This window comes from Phlebotomus papatasi, chromosome 2, assembly GCF_024763615.1.
Source record: "Phlebotomus papatasi isolate M1 chromosome 2, Ppap_2.1, whole genome shotgun sequence".
NCBI classification, from domain to species: Eukaryota; Metazoa; Arthropoda; class Insecta; order Diptera; family Psychodidae; genus Phlebotomus; species Phlebotomus papatasi.
Window position 1 is genome coordinate 14,477,074 of NC_077223.1, and position 25,204 is coordinate 14,502,277.

Sequence of the window (25,204 nt, forward strand, 5' to 3'; positions counted from 1 at the left end):
TGAAAAACAAACATTTTATTTAAGTTATCGTCAATATTTTTGATAACCTATACCCAACTATGGCCAGCAGGATACAGTAAAGTTCCATTCATCTTAACTTTTTTTGTAAAATGTCGTAAAGGAGGATTAGTGACGATGGTTAAGTTTGATGGTTTCAATTGAGCAATTGATGTGCAAACAAAATGATTGTGTCTATTTGAAGGAAAGATCATACGATAATTTAGACGTTCGAATAACCACCGGAAGTCAAGGACCACCTATTTGAAGGTCTGGACTTCCTTGAAAGACAAATTATCGCTTTCCATTGGGTTTTTAGGCTATATCGTCAAAACGATTGCCAATGTGTTTCTACAAATTGTCCTGGAAGGAGAGTTGGAATCGTGGACAAACAAAAATTTTAGTAAGAAGTAATGGAAGTTCGATCAAGACTCGACAACGTCGCAGAAATCACGCTCCGAACAAAATTTGGCTAAAAAAATGTTTCGCACTTCATTTTCGCAAAACAATGACCTCCACAATTTTTGGATGCAAAATCGTTTGACTTCTCCAAAAGTGGCATTTTGTTGGCCAAGGTTAAGACTAAAAAGTAGCAAAGTGTCGATGATCTGAAGGCATCCCTTCCTCATAAATAGCAGGACATTCAGAAGGCTAACATTCGTGCAAACTGCGATAGCACTTTCGACAGACTTATTATATTCTACACAGACTTTATTATATTCTAAAATTTTGATGTATTTACTACCTTTATCTTTATTTCAAAAAAGTTAAACAAAAAATGAGGATAATACAGCGGTTTATTTTGTTGCATTTCTTTTCAGCCACCCTTTATAAAATTGTTCCAACTACGAAATCCGTAATAATTAGTGGAAGTAAATAAGTACCTAATAACGAAAATAATTAAATTCTATTGGATTAATCGATAACTTTGCTTGAAGCACGTTAAATGCATTAAAAAAAACTTAAACTAATTGATTTATTCGTTATATACGAGCAGTCTGTGAAGTCTACTCGACATCATATTTTGTATGGACTATATATCATTTTCGTATCTCATCAAGATCATTAGAGAAGAAAAAAAATGCGAATCTTCGCCACTTCTTGAAATAATTGTTGCAGTGTTCATAAACAGCAAAGAAATCAGTGTGATGAAAAGTTGTTAAATTATAGTAAAATTTACGGTGTATAGCCTCTTTCTCACAGTGAATCATTCTCTGTTTCTTCCACACTAAGAAAAAGACTTTTCTCGCGCGAATTTTCTTTGAGCTCCTGCGAGAGCAACTCTTTCAGTTGCTCGACGATCACCGATCATAAGAGACGTTCTTAAGTGAAAAATTCGCGAAAATTTGGTGGTTTCGGTAAAAAAAAACAACCAAATTATTACGGAAGAGATTCTCGATGAACAATTTTTTTTTGTGTACAAGAATTCTGAGTGATTGTAAATGATAATCAATTGGTGGATTAAATTCTCATAATTTGTGGAATAAATTCAACTAAAATGCCTCAGAATCACCAAGGACATAAGAAGAAGGTTAGATGAAACACGTAATTCTTCAATATTATCCCTGTGATTCATTTTTAATTTGTAACATTGAAAAAAATCTACAGACGTCTTTTCATTTGATTTGATACAATAAACTGTGAAAAAATTGATAATTGCTGAAAATCCACGTGTTTTAAGATGTGCGAGATCAAGAGATTCCTCGCCTTTTTGTTTAACTTACTCCTTCCATCTTCTATTTATAATTTTTTTTGCACCCTCGCGACTTATCAAGTGACCAAACAGGAGGCAGAAAAAATCGTATTATGAATTTTATTAGTAAGACTTTATTGTTCAGCTGCTTTGTCCTATCTATTCTTGATACATCAAGAGGAATTCTGAGGAATTTTTCAAAAGAACCTCATGAGCGCCAAGAATCCACAATTTTAATTTCATCTTATTACTCCCGTTAAAAAAAATATATAACAAAAAATATACAGAAAAAAACATAAGAGATTTCAACAAATTAATTCCAATACTGATATCTTTTTGGCACTAATTAATTTAAGTTTAACGAAACAAATAAATGGACACAAGAGAAAAAATGTATCGCATTTTATTGCATGCTTTCGGTGGAGACATAGCCAGAATGTTTAAATAAAACATTGTCAATTCGACCTTCTTACTCCCCCAACATTGAGTTTTTTGTCTTGTAGCACAAAAAACACAAAACCACATTAAAAAAAAATCTTAGAGAAATGAGCAATTTTTCATTCTCAAGAATAGACAAGAGAATAATATAGAATCTGCAAAACTATGTGATATATCAACTGCAAATTGTTGGAGTAAAAATAAGGAAATAATCAATTAATGTCTTTTAAAGATAAATATTCTAAAAAAAAAAACAATAATTATTCAACAACAATTTGATTATTTTCCTTTTCAATTTCTAAATGAAACACCACAGGTGTTTGTATATTCTACAATTTATGAGAAGAAAATAAGATTCAGGTGAATTGAGATTATCATAAACAGAAGCATTTGCTTTTCAAACATAAGTTTACTCAATAGTTTAATGACTGCATGAAATATTCCCAGAAACTTTGAAAGTATACTCCCCATCAAGTTTGCAAATCTCTTTGCGTCAGGAAATAATTACTCATAAAAATCATGTGTCGATGTTCAAAGATAATTTAATGATGATTTAAGTCTTCTGAAATAAAAGACACGCCATCGAGGGGTTAACAAGTCATAAATTCGTGTTTGCGTCTATCATTTCATTCATCAAAGATTTGTTACAAATTTAAGACATTACAAAATACAAAAACCATCATTGTAATTTTATACAAAAACGGCAATTTTAAGCTAAAACAAATAATTTTTACTTAAAGTGTAAGCAAAAAATCTTTTCACTTTACTGGATGCGCTTTATTGTTTATTATTTTAAGAATTTGCTTCACAATTATAGCATTGTAAAATTAAACTAAAATGTAAGAAAAAGGACAGATATTCCTAACCGGCTTATGTAGGTGAGATTCTTAACGTGAGCTAACTCGGAGTGCATGCAAATTCGATTTAGAGCTGAAGTTGGGAGACGCCATTCAGTTATCTTGAATAAAATTCGTGAAATTATACAAATTTTGTATTTAAACCAAAATATCAAGGATTTGGATGAACTGACAGAAAAGTGATATATGGGTGAAATGTAGACCAGAATGTTCTCTATAATTTTTCCATAGAACATGATCTCATCGATTACTCAGAAGTCAAGATAATCGAGGTTTTTTGTTTCTTAACTCGTTTTTTCATCCAGAGTTCCCCAAGTAGTCATTTGTTGAACTTCAACTATATCAAAGAATTGTTGTCTTTTGTGGGACTTTCCATTTAAAACCCTATTTTAAGTGTCTTGGTGGAGTAGAGGCAGTCAAATTGGCATCTGAGTGATTTCAAAGCGTTATTATGGGAAAAATCAATTTTTTCACACTTAAACGGCAAAATCTGAGTGATAGCTTAGTCTGAGTGGAAAATGATGTATGGACGAAATGTAGAGACAAATGTGCTCTACAATTATGTTGAAGTAATCATCAAAATCGGTTTAGCGACAGTCGAGATAATTGAGGTTATGTGATATTGAAATTGGTTTTTCGACTGTGGCGCCCCTGGTGTTGGTCCCACGAAGTTCAAATGTTCTAGAAAGTTGTAGCATTTGGTGAGATCTTTCGTTTAAGCCCTCACTCATCAAAATCGGTCACATAGAACCGGAGATATGATTTTTTGAATTTTGTGAACTTTGACCCCTCATATCTCCGGTTCTATTGAAACCACAGCGCACATACGCACCATTTTGGAAACGTCCTAGACTGGACTACAACATACTAAAATTTCATTAACTTGCACAATGCCGTTTTTGAGAAAAGTGACTTTGAATTTCGATGAATTTTGACGCTATCACAGCGCCACCTGTAGTGACTTTTTGAACTTCCATCTGAAAGTGCTCATCGAGACGAAACCAAAAAGGTAAAATTTATGTCGATATGTTAATTAGAACCGGAGATAGAGGCCGGTCAATGTTCGAACTTTGACCCCTTATAGCTCGGGTCAGGGGTTATGGATCGACTTAAGGTTTTTTTTGTTTGATAGGTATAATCAACGGCTACAACATACTAAAATTTCAGCCCGATTGCATAAGGAATTTTTGAGTTATTTAACTTTTAAGATTTAAAAATTTTCTTTTTAATAATAGCGCCCCTAGCGGTGGTTTTATGAACTTGCGATGTTAGAAGAGGAAGTGGCATTTCACGAGAGCTTTCCAAAAAGCCCTCATTTTTTAAATTCTGACAATTAGAACCGGAGTTATGGCCATTTTAAAAAAAATTTTTTGGACCCTTATAGCTCGGGTCAGGGGGGTCGGGGGACCTTAAGTTTGGTATTGATGGAAAGCTCTAAGGCCCAGCTATAACATACTAAAATTTGAGCCCGCTCGATGCCATAGGGCCGGAGCTATTGAGAAAACAAAAAAAGGGGGGTCTTCAAAATGGCGGAAGGAGGGGTGGGGGGTGGGGGGTCAATGCACCATGTTGCAATTTTCATACGATATTTAACCTTTGCCGAAAACCGCAAGTCGATATCTCTTTTAGTTTAGGAGCTATTAAGCTCCAAAGAGCGGCCGGACGGCCGGCCGGCCGGACGGACGGCCGGCCGGCCGGCCGGGAACGTAACTTAGCCCCCCATATATTCGTGATCAGGAAGTGGCGAAACACATTTTGGCCAAGTTTGAGCGCGATCGGAGGACATGAAATTTTGTTAGGATTATAGTAGGTGAGATTGTTAAGAATCTCACCTAATATGGTATAGCCTATAAAAAACAGCAGAGTTTTTGTTGTTAAGGTCGGCGTACAAAGTGATTATAATGACAATATAGTTACAAAATATATAAATACTAATTTAAAACTCCTTACTTAAATTGTTTTATGAACACTTAATAAAGTACAAAAAATTACATCGCACATTCGTAATTAAAGTTGCACAACTTGAGTTTTTTTGCGATTCTGAATAAATTTTACTGCTCCTACAAAGTAAATTTTTTTTAAATAATAGGCAATTAAATTGGTTTTATCATGAATATTTCTGGGATTAATTTTTTCTTCACTTACTTGCCCAATTATTTTGAAGTTAAAGGGGCACTAAAATAATTCTCTTTTGCTATATTTTGGAAACAAAGAAATAGCTCGTAAAACTGATTCCAAAAAGATGTGAAACATTTTGGAAGTTTAGATAATTAAGTAATTTTAAAATTCAAGAGTGTTGAAGTTTGTTTAATTGACTTTTAGTAAAGTTTTAAGAAAATTATTTAATCTCTAAATTGAAAAAAAAACAGTGTAATTCAAACGATAATTAGATTCACAACGATTACCGTTTGACATGAATTGACAGAGAGCAGAAACGAGTTGAATTTTTTAGATGAATCGTTATGGAAATATTATTACGATAATCGTAATAATTCCATTACACACGATAAACGGTATAATTTGTTTTACAGTAGAAAATTACTTCAATTAACCTTTTATTTTGGAAATTTATTTAAAGAAATTTCATTTTTTTTTCATGGAATTCTTATATTTAAAATTTTAATTTTTATTTAATCTTACAACGGTTATTTACGGTTGAACGCAATCGTACGGTTTTGGAGCAAGGAAGAAGCCACCATGCGTATTTAGGGATTTCATCGGAACTAAATCGGTGTTCCTGGACCTGGACAGTCCTTTGAGACTGACTGATCCTTCCACCATGAGGCTTTGACACGATTAATAATAATAATAAGACGGTTGTAAAAAAATCCAAAGAGATGGCAGAAAATCAATTTTTTTAATTTTGCCGTCTTAAGGGCCTATGTAGGTCTCAAAGACTAAAAAAATCAACATATTTTCTCTAAATTTCTTTTCAAAAAAATGTTTAATTCAAGCTCTGAGACATATAAAAAGTACAACATTTAAATTATATTTTTTTGAAATTTTCATTTAACCCTTTAAGGACGATTGAAACACCGGTGTCCCATTTTTCCTGTCTACCTGTCCCAAATAATTTTTCCTGACTACCTAAAGTTATTATTTTCTTGTGTCTGTACATAATTGTAAAGTAGACAATTGTTGATTTTCTGTCCGTAAAAAGTGTCTCGTCGTTAAAGGGTTAATAATTTTAAAAATTCAGCGGAGGGAACTTATTTTTGAAGACGATTTTTGAAAAAAAAGTTTGCGGTGTTCAAGATTACATAGAGTTAATTCATCTAACGCCAAAAAAAACTATGCAATTCCTGTTAGCTTGGACGAAGAATTAAAAAAAAAAGAAATTTGTCAATTTAAGTCAATTATACCCAAAGTTTACCATTTTTCATATTTTACATCACATTTTATCTTGTACGGAAGATTTTTTGTGAAAGGAAACAAAAAATCTTTCGTCTAAGTATGAGTCAATTTTCCTTCTAACAGGAAATATTTCTTTCTTTTTTGTCTTTCGATGAACCTACTCTGAGTAATCGTGACTACCGCAAAGTAAGGTTTTTCGAAATAAGTCTCCGAAAATCATGTTAGGGGAAAGTGGGGCACCTTTGAATGTAGGGCAGCTTTAAAATTGGAATTTTTCTCCTATGTTTAATGGAACTCCCAGTCTCTTTGTGCAGATAAATTATATCATGATAAGGCTCAATTGTATTTAAGAATAGGTGAAAAATTCCAATTTCAAAGCTGCCCCACATTCAAAGGTGTCCTACTTCCCCCTACAATGGCTAAATTTTTATAATCTATAAACGAAAATTTTAGAAAATATAATTTAATGTTGTACTTTTATATGCTTTAGAGTTTGTACTATTTTTTTTTTTATTTTGTTGAAAAAATATAAGGTAAAATGTCCTCAAGTGGACCGGTTCCTCAATCCGACCGGTAGAGTTATTTATTCAATTTATTTATATTTGCACTAATGTTTGGCGTATGATCCAACATTAATAGGTCAATTATTCCATAAATAAATAAGAATCAGTGACAGTTTTATAGAAATTCACCATTAAAATATTCAAATATTGACCACCGGTCGACTCGAGGGCACTTTACCTTACGTGAAGAAATAGACTGTTTTTAGATATCCTAACACATGTAACTCCTTTTAAATTACGGTGCAGCACACGATAGAAATTTTATGTCAATTTCACCAGTTAAGTGTACAAGATGTCGTCGCTTGGATCAGTAATTGTCGTAACTTACTCGTCACTTAAATCAGCAATTCTTATAATAGTCTGTGTCTGATGAGGATATTATGAAAATTGCTGTTCCGTAAAGATATAATGTTACCCAAAAAATATTGTTTTTGCAAAGAACTTTGTCATTTAAAATAGAAGTTCAAGTGTATATTGTTTTTACATAACATTCCACTTTCGCATATGATAATTAGTCATATTTAGAAAATACAGTGGGCAAAAATAGATAAGCCACAATGACTAATTTTCATTTCTAGAAAATAAGTTTGAGGTGAAGGCACGAATAGTAACACCCGAATTTATCTTCACAATTGAACAATAAATAAAAAATTGAAGACTTTTTTTTCGTGAAAGACGTCAAAGACAGGAATTGTTTATAAATCCTCAAATAAGGATGAAGATAAATATCAGTTAAAAGACCATCTTGCGAATAACCTCATTTCTCAGTTAATTTTTCACGAAGAAAAAAATTGTGAAAAAAAACATTATACGGTGAGGTTAACAGACACAAGGCATATAATGAAAAAGAAGCCCAAGTGCAAGACAGTGGAAGAAAAAGTGCTAAAAGTTGTACCAAATCTCTTTCTATTTTTTCCACCAAACTTCTAAAAATATCCCAATGTGAGCTGATTTCTTTTAATTGTATTTAGGATAAAAATGAGATAATCACCAATTTATTTGTATCGTCTTGATTATATAAATAAATTTCCCACAATTTGATATTAAACGAATTATCTGTTCACCTCCTTTCCTCTCACACTTTCTGAAATATCTTAAAGTGTGATTTCAATATATTTTTTTCAAAACCACAAAAATCCTCGAGACTTTGTTGCAAAATCAACTCAAAAAGTCAAATAAAAATGTTTACATTTCATTCGACATTCGGGCTTTCCTTGGCAATGGTTTACTTATTGCAGAACAGTATGAAATAGTCAAAGACTCGATAAATTCTTCCTGCAATATCAAGACAACTATGATAAATTTCCCTTAAACACAGTACAAAGAATATTATATAAAACATATATCATTCCTTAGTGTCTTCTAACATGTTTATTATTCCACTTTAGTTATCGTCCAAACACATAGACATGAATACAAACCACAGAAAATTCTTGGACACATGGTAAAGATTTTTTTATGCTATTAACCACAGTTGAACAATCATCTATTTTATATTTCCGAAAAACATAAAAATTTACATTTCAAGTAAAAAAAAAAAGACTTTGCCTTAGTGCTCAAATTAGATTTGGTAAAAAAAACATTAATGTTATTTATATAAAAACACCAACATTAAAAAAAATACTATCACAAAGAGGCAAAATTCGCGTTGTGCTGGAATTTAAAAGTTTCTGCATTTTACGTTTACAGGCAATATTCAATTTAGAAGGGCCAGCGATATTTTAAATTCAATATCTCTAACCATTTGGCCTCTATACAACAATCAGTTGTAAAAGAGAAAATCGCACATATATGGCAAGTCTTCCAGCCTTCGCACGCACTGTACCTTCGAACACTTTGTATTTTTTCTCATATTTCTTTACTGAACTATTTAAATTAAAATATATATTCCAATAGATAAGTCAAATTCATTAAAGGACTCTGAGAGAAATATTGAAGTGTTTGAAGTCAACGTGTGTACAAAGCCTGAAACCTTTCCCCTATGAGAATTGTCGCTTTTATTTTTATGCACAGCATAAAAATAAAGCAAGGTAAATTAATTTCGCTATAGATTCTAAATATTCAAATTGCCCTAAATATTAAAAATTATACGTATCAATTAACTAATGATGTTGCTTCTGTAAAACTTCATTAAATTAATGATCCACGGGCTTCAGTTATTAATTTTCCTGCTCATCTAAGAAGCAAAAATAGCTCATAAGATGATCAAAGATGTAACATCTTGATGCAATTTTCAAAATGTATTAATGAAATTATGAAGAAGTCAGTGCAATTAGTCAATTAATTTTTATGTAATTTCTTGCAAAATATTTATTTATTTATACACAACACTTACGATGCCCATCCTTTTTTTTTCGAGGATGTGTCAAATATATTGAAGCTGTATATTTTCTAAGCAAAGTTGAAGCATTGTGCTGGCCAAAAGCGCTTTTCTGGCAACATTCACTAATTTATTACATAAATATAAACACATTAGTTGTCTTGTGATTTTCTACGCAACCTTTTTCAAACAATATTAATTAATTGCACAAAATTATATGAGATAATTATACGTTTACTGTATCTCTCTTTCAATGTAATTTACAATGCCAAACAATTATCACGAAAAATTTCAAGGCAGAGTGTGGTTGTGTCATTAAGAAATCGCTTTTCCCAATTTTGAATAAAATTTTTCAGTTTGATATTCATTTTCTGAGGTAAAGATCTTTAATCTTTGATTTGAAAAATTTCTTGAAAGCACTAAAAATATAACAAACTTCGTATTTATTGTGCTAAATAGAAATCTTAAATTCCTAAGTGGTAATTTTCAAAACCAGTCAAGATTTTTGAAATTCTTAAATAAAGAAAAAATTGAAAGTATTCATTTTAACAAGATTTTAAATATTTAAAAATATATTTAATTTTAAAAAACAATTAAAATTTATTTCGAATCTTTAAAAATATTCAAATATGTGAAGGAGTTTTCCATCGGTTTCATTATGGAGGTTGGTCATCAACGCTAAGACGGTGGTGGCTGTAGAAAACACTTACAAACTCTTGAATCCTAACTAATTTTTACTTTTAAGCCATTGTGATAATTAAATTATCGAATAACTCAGTTTTATTAATATTTCTTGACATTGATTTTGAATAAATTTATTAAAAAATAAACTACAAATTCTTCACCATAATTTATTCTATCTGTGGATTTTTCAATTGATTTACTTTAAACTAAAATTATGATCCGAGATTTTCCTGGATTCACCTGAATGTATCAGACTATTATCATTATAAATATTGATTTTTCAATTCTCTAAAAAAAATACTTAATATATCTTAAAATTCTGAAATACATCTTAAAACTCTAAATAGGGTGGAGTAACCACTTATCGCCATGTTTAGGAAAAAGAGGAATTAATTTTATTAGAACTTTTGAACTCTTATTACAAGATAAGTCAAATTTGACACAAAACTACTCAGAAGTATTTGCTTTTGAATCGTGAAAACAATAGTCTTAGAATTTAATGCTAGACTACTTAAAAGACTAATTTTTATTAACAATGCAAAAATAACCACTTCGTCGCCACTTTTCACCACTTTTCGCCAGTTTTGTAACCACTTCTCGCCACCCACTTGAAAAGGTCCAAACTCGATTATTTTAGGCAATGTTATAAAAAGAATACAATTAGCATTTCTTTTTCCTCATGATCACCTTATTTTTACTCACTTTAAACGATTTTTCTTCACTTGTATTTGAGAAATCAAATTATAGGTCTATTGCAGAAAGTAAACAATGCAGATTTGACAATTGACAATCTGCGAAGCGAAGTTAGCGTCGCCTATTGAAAAGAGATGGCGACAGGTGGTAAAATCATTCCAAAATATTACCACTTTTCGCCATTCCTCATTTTTATATAAAAATAATAGAAAATGAAATATTAATTAACTAAATACAAATTTTATGTATTCTACAAGTGTAATTAAATATTCAATGGACAAATTATTGATCCAAAAAGGTATTTTTTGCTTGATGAAAATTTGATGACTCTTAGTATATTTGGTAAGAAATATTGAATTGAATGCACTTGCTAAAAATATTACTCTAAAAAATGTTCAAAATCGTTAATCCTAAACGAATAATTATTATTTTTCGACTCTATACATATCAGCAGTAAAAATACAAAGAACTTTGCGGCTCAGTTATTTCACAAATAGCGAAAAATAGCGATTTCAATATAAGTGGCGAAAAGTGGGGCACTGGCGAGAAGTGGTGATTCCACCATAAACTTTTAAAACTGATTTGTTTTCCACAATAATGATTTTTAAATTGATGAAACATCATATTTCTTTATACTCATTTAAAAAACTTTGCATAACCTGAAGTGTATGTTAAATCTGATGCACCTGAAGTATATGTTAAATTTCTTCATTTGTCTTTTATTTTAAGACTGGTCAAGAGGACATTTTATAATCAAATATTTACACACCAAATAGCATCTCTCAATTCCGTCCTACTCGTTCTTAAAGGGTTAAAGTTGGTGAGGGGTCTTTTAAACTTTAAAATGCGGAAAATGTCCTAACCAATTATTAAAGAACATTAATTAATTACAGGTGGCATAAAATGTGAAATGGTACTAAACGGCACTTCTATACAGTGGTATTAATCTTTATTTCATACCGTTTTAAAAGTAACATAGAATTTTAATCAAAAATTTCCATATCTTAAAAGAATCATTCCAATAACTTATAGTCTTTCATTAACATCCTTTCTTTTACGAAATTTGCCCTATGATGAATAAATTTTGATGTAGGGGGCTGTGGGGCACCTTTGAACTTGGGATTTTTTACCTATTTTTAAATAAAAGTTAGCCTTATCACGATATACTTTGCTGCACAAACAGATTGAGAACCTAAATTACATTATGATATGGCTCAGTTCCATTTAAACATAGGAGAAAAATTCCAATTTCAAAGCTGCCCCACATTCAAAGGTGCCCCACTTCCCCCTATGCAAAAATAAAGCAAAATATTTTGATGTTTTCCGAATTTTCCAAGTCCTCACCTCTTTAACTTTTATCAAGCATTACAAATAAATCCATCCAGTCTATAAATACTCCCACAAAAAAATCGTTAAATTATATGTTGATGCAATTGAAATGCAAATTCAATATTGCGATGGATAAAAGTAATTGACTCAAAATGTAACTTCATTAAATTTTAATTGATACACCCCACACAAAAAAGCTATCTCCACCCAAAAATAATTACACACATGATGCAAAATATGGAAAGCATTTTCTTCGGGAAGCTATTTCTGAATATTCCAGATGTTCCTCATCAAGCAAAAAAAGCACACAACTAGAATACATAAAAAATGTGCGAAAATTAGCCAGAAAGTCGACATTCACTATTTATTTTGACGATAATAAAGCACGCAGAAAAAAATGAGCCACGAGAGATTGAAATTGCCAGGAGAGAGTCGTGGGCAAATGTTTAGAATTGATGCTTGTGAAGAGTGACTGGCGTTTGTAAACTCAAAAGCTCGAGGATTATTTGCATTCCAACAATTCCAATGGAGAAATTTATTGATCTCTCATGCGTTCAAGTGCACTAAAATTTATATCACTATTAAGTAGTGTCCATATGAAAATTAATATTTAAAACCTTAAAATATTTTAATCCTTTCTCACTCTCTGATTGGTTAGAAGCTAAAGACAAATCAAACTGTAGCCAATCAGATAATACGATGAGATGAAAAGCTTTTACAGAGTGAACAGAATAATATATTTATACAGTGCTGTCTCGCTATATGCACAGTTTGGGTACTTTTTTTGACAGTTCTCTCTCTGAATATGCACAACTTTTTTTGAAATTTCCAACGGTTTTTTTCTTTCTTTTAAAACATTATTATTTTTTTATTGTTCTAGAATTCCCCGTGTTATTTTAACTATAATATAAGACAGAAAAAATAAAATTAAGATAATTAAAAACGAGAAAAATTAGTTACCAAGAAAATAATTTTCTTTATTACTTTGTCAAAATGTAAACAAATTGATTTTGAATGCAACCGACACAAAAGCTGTGCATATAGAGAGTGTGCATATAAAGAAACAGAACTGTATAAAAATAATACTTGTGAATCTATTGTTATTACTCACAAACATTTTTCCAAAAGAATCTAAGGCAAAATTTTAAATATCCAATAGCTTAATTTGGTAGTGACAATACTTTTTTTAATTAACAAAAAATCAATTAAACAATCTTCAAAGTAGGGTAAGATAGGGTAATTCGGAATGATGTCTATTTCAGAATTTTGAGATTTTCTTACTGTTTCAGATCGTTCAGATGGTCAAAGGCAAAAAGCAAACCACGAAGAAGTACCAGACTTTAGATTCGAAAGTAATTATTCATTGTTTTTTTCTTTTGCCATCTAAAGCTATCAGAAAATCTCAAAGTTCCAAATTAGACATGATTCTAAATTATCCCTTCTTACCCTACTCTAGAACAACGTCGGTTAATATTTCGAATGCCCAAATCCCGAATAAACAAAATATCAAAATGCTAAAATCTCGAAAATCCAAAATCCCGAAAAGTCAAAATTTCAAAAACCAAAATCCCGAACGCTAAGATCTGGAGTGATCAAAATTTTGAAAGGGACGAAGTTATATGGAGGATTATGTGTGGAATAACTTTCCAAAACACAGAAAATTTCCCTTTGCCTCCAGCAAACGTGGATGCAATCGTAGGAATGACTATGGCACATTTAAAAATTCGGGATTTAGGCTTTTAAAATTTTGTCGTTCAGGCTTTCTGGCTTGCAGTAGGGTAGAGTCAGTCCTTTTGGCCACCTTTAGGCTTTAATGGCCTCGTAAGGTATGAATTTTTTGAAAGATTAAAATGAATTGTTGTACAGATATTCTTTGAAACAATATCTATCTATATATCTACCATTTGTCTCGAGAATTTTGGTGAATCTCATTGAAATATATGCATTTTCCCCAATTACGCTTGTTTCAGAACTTTTAGCCTTTTGTTTTAAAATGAATTTTAAATAATTACAAGACGTAATAACCTATTAAAATAGTAGAATAGAACATATTGTGAGTGTTGAGGTACAACTTATTCTTAAATTCCTTAAATTAGTTGATTTAATTAGGGTGGCCGAAAAGTGCTTACATGGCGAAAAGGGCTGACTCTACCCTATTTTGAATTTTCGGAATTTTGACTCATTTGGGATTTTCGCTATTCTAGATTTCAATCAAATTTCAAGATTTTGACCGGGACATATCTAGAATTGCATTTCTAAAATATCGCTAGTCTTGTCTGAATTCCCGAATTGCTCGAAATTCCATGTTTTCTGGAATTCCGCAAATGCTATCCGAAAAATGATCTACTTGTGAGTTACACAAGTACGTTTCGAAAGCTATCACCGCTAGCACTGAAAATAATGGAAGGATCGCAATATTTTATGAGTTCTTATCATAAAATTGTAGGTTTAAGTATTATAGTGTTCTATTTCGCTCTTTCTCAGTATCAATAGCTTATAACTTTAAAGACAAACACTTATTTTGACAACAAAAAATTGAGTAACTTAATTAATAATTAGAATTGTAAAGAATTACAGTTAAAATGTTATGTTTTAAAGACTACGTTTCCAAAAGGCTAAAAAGACCGATTGCATTAGCTCTGTCATAAAGGAAAAATAAGAAAAGATCTCCAAAAATCTCGACTGATCTTAAAATAGATTGAGCATAAAGCGCATTACAAGTTAATTTTTTATAGAATATTCAGGATACTTCATCATTTTTGACAGATTTCTGCCACAAAATGATCACTTAGTCATAAGCTGAATTAGTAAGTCGTATTTTAGTGCCTCAATCAGACCATTTTTGGCTGAGAAACTGTAAAAATATCATTTGAGAAATCACAGATAATATTCAGAAAATATTTCATATAATTTCTGTTAAATACCATAAGAATGATTTCAATATTCTGATTAACTCTTTAAGAACGATGAAAACAAACTTAATAGGGGATGATGGACACCAGCATCAGCCTGTGAATATTGCAATTTTTTCCTCTTTCCCAAAACAAAAAAAAACTATTATAATAATTCTTTTCTTTGCTATTATTCCTAATCTAATGCATTAAAAGAATAAAATTCTTGCTTTAAGAAAAAAGAAAAAAAACCAAGAAAACTGTAATATCCAAAGCTGATGATAAATCGAAGGCTAAGAAAACAATCTTACTGTTAAATAACCCTTTAAGGACGAGGACTAAAAACAGGAAGTCAGAAAAAATATTTTTCTGGTTTTTCAGTAAAACATAGCTTTTAGATGGCCGTAGGACAATTTATTTTAGGTTAACCGGTGACCCGAATGTCCTTATAATTGGTTAATCAAAATCGATTAAGTTATAATAACTTTTAAAGTCTTAGAATCCAAGAAAAACCTCGATTTTTGTACTTTTCTCGTCATACAAAAATTCTAATACCGCACTTTAAGGGTTTAACTCCTTTTCAATTTAATATTTAGCAAACCTCTTATTATAAACACTTTGCTTTTAATTTAAGAAAAACTAATGTTTCAAGGATAATTAAATTTTAGAATTTCCCACGTTCCTCAAAAAAAACCTTGCCAAGAACTTTCAATTTTTTATATTTTAGTTGTGTTAAATTTTAAATCCAGTTGACATATTCGTGTAAGAATATTCAAATACACTAGTTTGAATAAGAGAATTTTTCGCATTCTTCTTTAAAAAGGGTTTACACAAGTAAATATTTATGTATAATACCAGTATGCAAGAAGAAAATAGTAATAATGCATTTTATCTGCAAAAACTACAACTTAATTAATCCCATGAATTTACCTAAAACAAAAAATACTATAGAATAGAATAGAGAATACTAGAGAATAGATTATAACAAAAACGATCTTCTAGCCAAGAAGATAAATTGATTGATTGACACTTTGACAAAAGTGTTGAAAGCTCTGTGATGTTCCTCAATTTCAAAATTGCGAATAAAATGGTGCGTTGAAAAAGCCAATGAAAGAAAAATTTTGCAAGAATGTGTAATACAATGTATATGAAAAGATGTGTGTAAATAATATGACATAGCCTTCACCCTAACCGTCTACAAGGGCCAAGAACACTTCAATCTTGGGACTCACCTCACAGCAGCTAAATTTATTCCCTCGCAGATGGCATGGATCAATAGCGCGTGCGGCTTAAGAAAATCAGTGGATTTTCACACACATTCACTAGGAAAATTGTTTGAGAAAGAAAAGCCATCAGCTGTATATCTGCTTGAGTCAGAATGACCACAAATTTTTCTGTGCGTAAATTGTCGTCATTAGCATTACACACGAATTTTGAAGTGACGCAACCAACTGAATTTGAATTCCAACAGACAGAATTATATTAAAAAATTCTTCGATTCTTTGCAACCTCAAAGTTTTAACTTTTCACCCTCTTATTTTTTTTTAACGTGCAAAGGTTTGTAAAATTCTTTGAGATGGCAATATGGTGTTCGAGGCACATTGAAAACAAAAACTTTATACTTATAACCCTGGTAACACAAGGTAAGGAGTTAGTACCGCAATACTACTTAAATGCATTTTTCTTAAAATCTTAACTACATAAAATAAGCCCTTCATAAGGACTTATTACGTCCTTAATTAAAGGCATTTTTGGGCTACAATAGTGACCTCTGTAGGAAAAAAATTGAAAATTGGCATAGAGAATGCAATAGACGCACGTCAACCATTGGATAGACAGAGATGAATTATATCAGAAAACATAACCTCATTCATTTAGTGATAAATCTACAGTTGACTCTCGCTTATCCGTACGAAAATGGGACCAGAATGTCATACGAGTTAAGAGATGCATCAGGAATACTTCTTTAGATAGACTTGAAGACTTCGTTCAGCAAGAGTACAAGCTAGTGAATATGGTCTGAGTCCGGACTAAGTAACAGAGCTGCGAGCAAACCTATTCATTATGCCAAGGGGGCAAAAGAGTTTTATAGTTTTTTTTTTTTTTGAGAAATAAAAAATGAATGAGGAATTGAAAAAAAAAAGTTTTATAACCGTTAGGGTAACTATTTAAAAAGTACTTAGTCTAAAGTCCTTAATTAAGTACTTAGTGTAAAGGAGTTACGCCATTTTACTTTCACTATTCGTTACCAAGCGCTGACGTCTGTCTCTTCTTCATATGTTTTTTAGAAGTTGGATGTTATATCACTGCTTAAAATTAAACATTGGACGAACTTAGTAAGTTCTTAATAAGTACAGTAGATTCTCTCAAATTCGGGCATTTGTGATTGAAATGTCACCCGAATTAGAGAGAAATTTAGTCGTCAAACTGTTCAAAATGCAACGATTTTTTGTCCATCTTGCATATTCATATTAAATTTACTTACTAATATTTATTGTAAGTTTCACGAAAACCCCTTAATAACGCAAAATCATACTATGACTATAAATCATGGCAAATTTAAGCATATTTGCTTCATTCGATATCGATAATCATAATCGGACTTGAAAAATTCCAACAAACATTTTAAAATGTAACTGCTACCCGAATTAAAAAGTAGCCCGATCTTGAAAGAGCCGAATTAGTAAGAGTGTATGGGATATAACAATAACTCACACAACTTTGCTAATCTACAGTGCCCGCTTTGTAATTCGAATTATTGGGGGACAATTTGACAGATGTCCGCTTCGTAATCCGGTTGAATTTTTTGAATTTGTTCAACGTCTCGCAAATATAATACAAGTTTTTTTTGTAGAATTAGAATAAAAGTTTTAAAAAAAGATTAAAAAGACATAATTAGAGAATTCTGTGCTATTACACTTCATTTATTAAACAAAAACATCACGGGATAATTCATTTTCATTGCTGAACACACATGCATACATGACCTCAAAATTATTTTAAATGTAACCGTCGATAACTCGTCCGGATTACGGCGATCCGGATTAGAGAGCTGGCACTGTACGTAAAATCAACGTTAGAGAGCGCAACTCACAGTAACTTGTCAAAATGTTTTTATTATTTCAATAGGAATGAGTGAAGTCTTTATCTAGTCAACTCGCTCACTCTCATAAACAGTTTTGAAAACATGTTTACAAAACAAAACGTAGGGGAGGGTGGCGTAGGTTCACGCATGTATTAATTTAGAAAATAAACATTGTGTTTTAAGTAGTCTTTTTCATATAGTCACACTCAAGAGACTTGAAACATAATGTAGTTAATTTGGATATGCTTCATATTTGTTTAGCAAATGAGTCCTGTAAAAAATTCAGCTGCGTGAAACTACCCCACCCTCCCCTATTGTACATTGTGAATAAAATGTTGAAAACACATTTATAATGTTGCAACAAAATAAATATCATAAAATTGGAACATATTTCAAATTCCTATACGTACGCTCGTGAATGTGTTCCAAAGTGTGAAAATAAATGAAAATAAATTTTCCGGAAATTGTGACCATGTTGAGAAAATTTCTGTCACATACTTATACGACCTCGTTCACAATAATCTCTATTAATATAATGTTTACTATTCTTAGGCATTTGAGTGCAGTATATTTACTATTATTTGCCAAAAAGACGTCTTATAACTTGGCTTTGGGTGCAAAGAAAAATTTTTAGTGTTTTGTTTTGGCTTGAAAACACACAAAATTGCCCAAAGTAATTATTGTTTATTTCCGTTTGATAATTTTATTTGCATTTTTTTTGAAACACTTGACCAATAACCACAGAATCTTGCGTTTTTTTTTTGTAACACCACTGTATTAGAGTGTTTTTGGCACTAAAAGACAGATTTAAATTGTTTGAATGACAAAAACAAACTCGAATATGTCCCATAGAAATAAATCACAACAAAATGAAAGATGTTATGGTATATTTCTCATCCTTGCATCTCAATAAATGTCTCCATCAGTTCATGATCTTTCCACGACATGCTTTGAGTAAATTTAATTTTAATTGTGTCCTCAATACCGAAAAGCAGCTCAATTGGATGTCTATATGCACAAATATGTATTTATTATGAAGAAATAGGTCATAAAGATGAGCAGTATTTATGTATTTTGGCTCAAAGACAATAAATATAAATATAACAATAATATTTTATTGAAAGATCTGAACAAGTTGGGAGTAACCACAAAATATTTGTCACTATAAATATTTTTTTCCAAATCTCTTTCCTTTTTTAAAGCCCCTCCTCGTGCAAGTGATGAAGAATTGCGTTATTTATAGAATTCACGTGTGAAAATGTTTCAATTTCCCATTCCCCAATAAATTCTAACACTGAACTTGAATGAAAGAGTATACGAAGAGTGTTAGAAAATTAATTGTGAAGAGTACGTGGGTGATGAGAAAATAGATTTAAACACCTATTAGAATTGATCCAGGATTATGGCAATTTTCGTTACAATTAAATATTCTAAAAATAGACCATCATCGTTTCATCTTCAATCAAGCAGGAATTTCAAATTCAATTTAACACACAAGCCATATTAATATAATCAGTCAATTTATCAGAAATGTAAAGATATATATGCCAGTGATATATATCGATTAACTTCCGTTAATTAATGTTCCTACTTTTTCTATGGCAAATACACCAAAGACTTACAAAGCGATTTTCCGGGAAGATCACCCAGGCGTCTGAATTGCCATTGGTGACGCCTGGTGATCTTTCCTTTTCTTACTAATTTTGCGCATAATTTAAACAACAAAAAGCTGGGAATTTTACTTTGTAACCCAGTGTGTTACAATTTTCATAGAAATAGTTCACAAAAAACATATTGATTGACTACACTAAAGATGTAGGTAGCAAAAGCAGTAAAAATATAACACCCACCTGATCTTATTTTTTTCAAAATAGATTTAAAATTGCAAAACAGAGATAAACATGTATAGTTCATAAAAAAATATCTTCTTAGAATTCAAAATCAGTTAAAGGCCGACAGCACTGAAAGTCGGACTATTAAAAGCAATCTTAGCAAAGAAATGCATGGGAAGTTGAGCTGTTTTTCCAGTGTCCGCCTTTCGAAATTTTACCCTATCAATTGCAAATCTTTACGAAATTTGATGTAGATAACAGTGTGGCAGTTTAATACTAAATAGTGACTAAATAGTGTATTCTTTTTACTTGATTGAAAGTCATAAAATATATTTAAGAATTCCAAAATATTAAGTAATTTTAGAGATGTAGGGGGAAGTGGACCACATTTGAAATATGATAGGGGAGACTGGGGCATAAAGTCACAAATCGAAAAATCCAAAATTCAATATCTTTCAATCTTAGAATTCGAACAAGAAATTTAGAAAATAAAAAATATCGAAATTTTTAGCCCTATTTTTGAAATATTTTCCTTGCAGAAGATAACAATTATTACCTACTTATTTTCCAAAATTGATGCACTGGTGAATATTTTATAAATAATTTGGATTTTTTGAATACGAAGAATTTCACAAAACTTCTTTTCTCCAGAAATCCTTTTATTAAAAATAGCCACTTGGGGTAAAAAGTAACAAAAGGTATAGAGCAAAAAGTAACAAAAAGTCTCGCCGCTTGTTGTTTGAATTGGTCAAACGATTTGCAGTCTTTTGTGTGTTTTTTTTAAATAGCTTGAAAATCGTTTTTATCGTTTTCTCACTTTTCTCGTAGAGAAAACGGTGTCTTACAAAGGTGTAGATGAATAAATTTTCTATGAAAATATGTCCTCTAGGCATCTAGCGAATCAAAATATGATAATACCCCATGTCTGATACTATTTGCCCCAGCATTTTTGAGAATAGTCACAAAATTACCTTTTAGAAATTGGCTCGATAAACGTATTTCCTTACAAAATAGAGGAATATTACTTTCACAAAGTTGTAGAGACGTAAATTTCCTATAAAACTGCGCTAATTAGAAATTTTTGAAGCACTCGAGTAGCTTGTAAAAAAAATAAAATATCCGTTTTGTGACTTTCTGCCCCAGTCTCCCCTACCTTTAAAGTTGTTTTTTTTTCCCAATTTTTAAAAAGAATTGAGGCTTATCATAATGTAATTTAGCTTCACAATTGGTTTGTCGAGCTGAACTCATGGTAAAATCCAGTTTCATTTAAAAATAGGAGAAAAGCCCGATTTCAAAGTGCCCTAGTTCAAAGGTGCTCCACTTCCCCCTATATGGCAGTAGCACACAACTCAATATTAGAGACTTCATTGATTGAAATTTCAAAGCATTCAATTTTGCAAGCTCAAAATAGCCCTACCTCCCCCTAAATGCAAAACAAAATTTATTGTTCAAATTCAGAGAGTAAATTTATTTATTTTGATATAACGGGCCATGTTAGTCGTATATTATTCAGCAAATTATGGCTAAGGATTAGCAAAATTGAGCTTAAAAGTGATGATTTTTCAGCACTTGGTGTTCTCGCTAGGAATGTCCCTTTAAATGTTTAAACGAATTACAAAATGAGACCGCCTAATTCAAAGAATAAATCCTCCTTTTCGAACTCAAATTTTTAAATAGCATTGAGAAATCTCAGCTAAAATGGAACAATTAGCAATGCACTGTTTGTACACTGTTTGTACTATCACTGAACATTACTTAAAATAATTTTTTTTTCTTACTCGAAAAAAGGAAAAAGAAATATTAATATTAATTTACAAATAATATAAAACTTCCCAGTTGGTTAATTAGGCAATACCTAATTCCGGTACCCTATCAACTTTATGTCCTATTTATGATTAATTTTATTTTTAATTTGGATTTCCAGAAACACCATAAACATCATCATCACGATAAAAATAACAACAATGCCAGTACTTCGGGGGATTCGGGAACTGAGATCTCTTCAATTGGATCTTGGGAAAGCTCAAGTGATTCCGACAAGAAGAACAACAATGCTAATCTACCATACAGTGTAGCTTTTTCTGCTACAATGGGGCGTTACTTAGTGGCTGCTCGAGATCTAAAGCCGGGAGATATTATAATTCAAGATCATGTACTTACGATTGGACCAGCTGTGGACAGTGGAATGGTATGCTTGGGATGCTATACACCAATTTCAACACGATCTCCAAAATGCCTGGGCTGCGGATGGCCATTGTGTTCAGCAAAGTGTCCAGGTTACCGGGAGAAATTTGGGCACAGTCGCACTGAATGCTCCCTGTTGAGGGAGAAAAGGGTTGCAGATGTCCTGGAAAAATGTCCAGGCAAGGCTGAAATGAAGCAAATCTATGAGTGTATCTTACCATTGAGGTGCCTCTTACTCAGAGACACAGATCCTAAACGTTGGTCTATATTGATGGGCATGGAAAGTCACAATACGGTCAGGAGAAAACTACCAACTCTATGGAATAGGAATCAGGAGGTGATTGTTAACCGTTTAATAAATGATTGGGGAATGAAACAGTTTTCAGAAGAAGAGATTCACACAATCTGTGGTATCATTGAGGTGAGAAGACATTTAAAATCCCTAAAAACTCTTCAATTAGTACAAGAAATGTCCATTCCAGGTCAATTGCTTCGAAGTAGGTCACAATGAATCACGTGCCAGAGCTCTATATCCATCCGCTTTTCTGCTGGCACATGATTGTCGTCCTAATACAACACACACCGATGATCCCATCACTCATGAATTGCACATTCGAGCTACAACACCTATTTCTAGGGGAGAAACCATCACCCTAACGTATGCCTATACCTTGCAAGGCACCTTGAAGCGTAGGGAACACCTGCAAGAGGGAAAATTCTTCTGGTGCTGCTGCCAGCGTTGCATTGATCCTACAGAATTTGAAACCTTCTCCAGTGCCCTGGCATGTCCAAAATGCGCTAGGGGAGTTATCCTAGCCACTGAACCACTCAACCAGACAGCTCCTTGGAAGTTAGTATAATTTAATATAAGATTCAATCCTAATACAAGAACAGTGTCTTTTAAAGAAATCGGAGTAATTTACTTAAAGTCGGACAGCGCTGAATATCGGACAGACTGAAAGTGGGACAACGAAAGACAGATTTAACGGATTTAACAAACAAAAATTTGCGAAGTTGAGCTGCTTTAATGTACGGTTTTCCTAATTTTACCATTATGTCTTCTTGTAATGGTCATAATCGATATTTTTAGAAATGCCTTACATTTTTTTAATAAACGAAATGAGGTTTTTATTGCCCTAGCTAGACAGAAACAGCTAGAAACTGATGGGAATAAGTTTAATCATTATTTTGATTATAATTACGCTAAATCGTCTCTTATTAAGCCGTAGGTTTGTCTATACATAATCCTTTTAATATCAAAAAGGGATTAACTCTTTCCGGACCGCAGGATATGCTGCAAGCCAATTTCACAATTTTTTAATCAAAAATATCTAAGCTCAGGAATTAATTGAGGTCCTACAAAAAAATCTTACATTTGGACATCCTTATAGTTTGTAATCATCCACAATAATCGGATTTTTATCAGTTCTGAATAATTAAAAAACATTGTTTTTCATAAAATATTCATATGCTTCTTTGGGTACTTAGAGTCCCAAAAGAGACAAAAGAGTTAAGAGAAGCTTACTTGAATGCCTTTAATATCAAAATAAAATCCAATAAATTAAAAGGATATTCGAACCCGGAAAACATGCATCAGAGAACGAGAGCTCTGCTGCTTAACGGATCACGTTCACGTATATTAAATTAAAATGGGAAAATTCTGCAAAAGATTTTGCAATACTCATTCAGAATCAGGAAAACCATTAAGTACTAGTTTACTAGAAGTTTCTTTATTAATCTTTTCTTTTTCAATTTTAATTCCAGATGTCGAGACTGTGGCTACCTTGTAAGTGCTAAATCTATGAACATCCTAGTGGATCGGATATTTGAGGAACTTGAATCGCTTGATGTCAATAATATAGAAAACCTAGAGGAATTCCTTGAGAAATACCGCAATGTCCTTCATCCAAATCACTATCTTAGCATTTCTGCTAAATACTCCCTCTGTCAATTATACGGGAAATTTGAGGGATATCTTATTCGTGATCTCTCAGCTAAGGACCTCAAAGTCAAAGAAACCTACTGTCGTGATGTTCTACGTGTTGTGGATCAATTGGAGCCAGGTATGTCCCGTCTTCGAGGTGTAATCATGTATGAACTTCATGCACCCATCATGATCCAAGCCACAAGGGCATACGAAAATAAAGAGATCAATGCTGAAGAGCTGAGAAAGAGACTGATGGAAGTATACCACTTGCTGAAAGACAGCGAAGCCATACTCGCAATCGAACCTGAAGGATCGCAAGAGCAAACAATGGCATGGGCCGCTAAATTTGCTCTACAACGACTTAAAAAGTCCCTTACGAAAATCAACAAATGATCCTGATACATATTTTATTAAGAATAAAAGAACTAAAATACGAAAGCTAAAAGTCAAGAAAACAATATTTTTTATTGTTTTTTTTTAATTAATTAATAAAAAAAACCTTACTTTCCTTCTTAATTCTTTTTAAGAACACTTTAATGTTAATGGAATTAAAAAGTTTAGAAACGGTAACAAAATGTATTTATAAATAAATGGTTTATGATTGGTGTTTTTATTTGTTTTCGTACTTTGTCTCATGCAGTATTTTTGATTCATTAGGAACATACGATAGGACCTATTAAGATAATTTACGTGATTAAAATTCACGTGATACAGGACTGCGTGAATTTTTTTTGCAAGTTTTTGTGTAATGCTGTTTACTATCGAATTAAACTGGGTTTTAATATTCTAACAACATCTTAAACTTGAAAATTTGTAAAGAAGTGAGTATTTTTTGATTTAATTTTTTACAATGAAGCAACACTAATCTATTTGCCTGTGAAGAGAACTTAAATATATATACACTAAGAAAAAAACTGTAGAGTTGAAACAACTCTATCGCCAAGTTGAATTAACTCAAAAAAATATCGACGTAATTGTTATTCTTTTTCGTTGTAAATTTTAGTAAATATTATTCTTTTTCGATGTTAAAATTTCATTTCAACTGAAGTAATATGCTTAAATGATTTCGTTTTATAATAATATACTTCAGTCAAGAAGATTTTCGTGTAACAAAGTTCATAATGGACTAACAATCATGAGCTTAATAATGATCTATCGTCTGGCTAAGAAAGGACGAACTAGCTCTTTGCAAACAAAGAGAAAATTTGCGTTGTTTGAAGGTTCACTCTGTGCGAACCATGCCAACATTCCCCTAGAAATATGCCCATCAGTGTTTCATGAAGGTGAAGTACATCAAGTTATGTGATATTTCGTTCAGAACATGGAGAGTTTGAGATCAAAAAGAAAATTAATAAAG

The 25,204-nt window shown here is 31.8% G+C and overlaps 3 protein-coding genes across 3 annotated transcripts in view; 2 read left to right on the plus strand and 1 right to left on the minus strand.

Moving 5' to 3' along the window:
* LOC129802702 (parathymosin-like) overlaps positions 1-25,204 on the minus strand; it is a 265,721-nt gene that overhangs the window by 62,558 nt on the left and 177,959 nt on the right. The gene's annotated exons all lie outside the window — the stretch shown is intronic.
* Positions 1,261-24,456, plus strand: LOC129802684 (SET domain-containing protein SmydA-8). Its single transcript, XM_055848692.1, has 4 exons — positions 1,261-1,528; positions 21,661-22,341; positions 22,403-22,770; positions 23,685-24,456. The coding sequence occupies exons 1-4, from the start codon at positions 1,496-1,498 to the stop codon at positions 24,238-24,240; spliced, it is 1,638 nt and encodes a 545-aa protein (XP_055704667.1). The 5' UTR covers positions 1,261-1,495; the 3' UTR covers positions 24,241-24,456.
* The window catches only part of LOC129802697 (tRNA N(3)-methylcytidine methyltransferase METTL6), a 109,762-nt gene continuing 103,658 nt past the window's right edge, over positions 19,101-25,204 (plus strand). The window contains exon 1 of the mRNA XM_055848716.1: positions 19,101-19,105. The gene's annotated coding sequence lies outside the window, so the exon portion shown is untranslated. The remainder of the gene's footprint in view (positions 19,106-25,204) is intronic.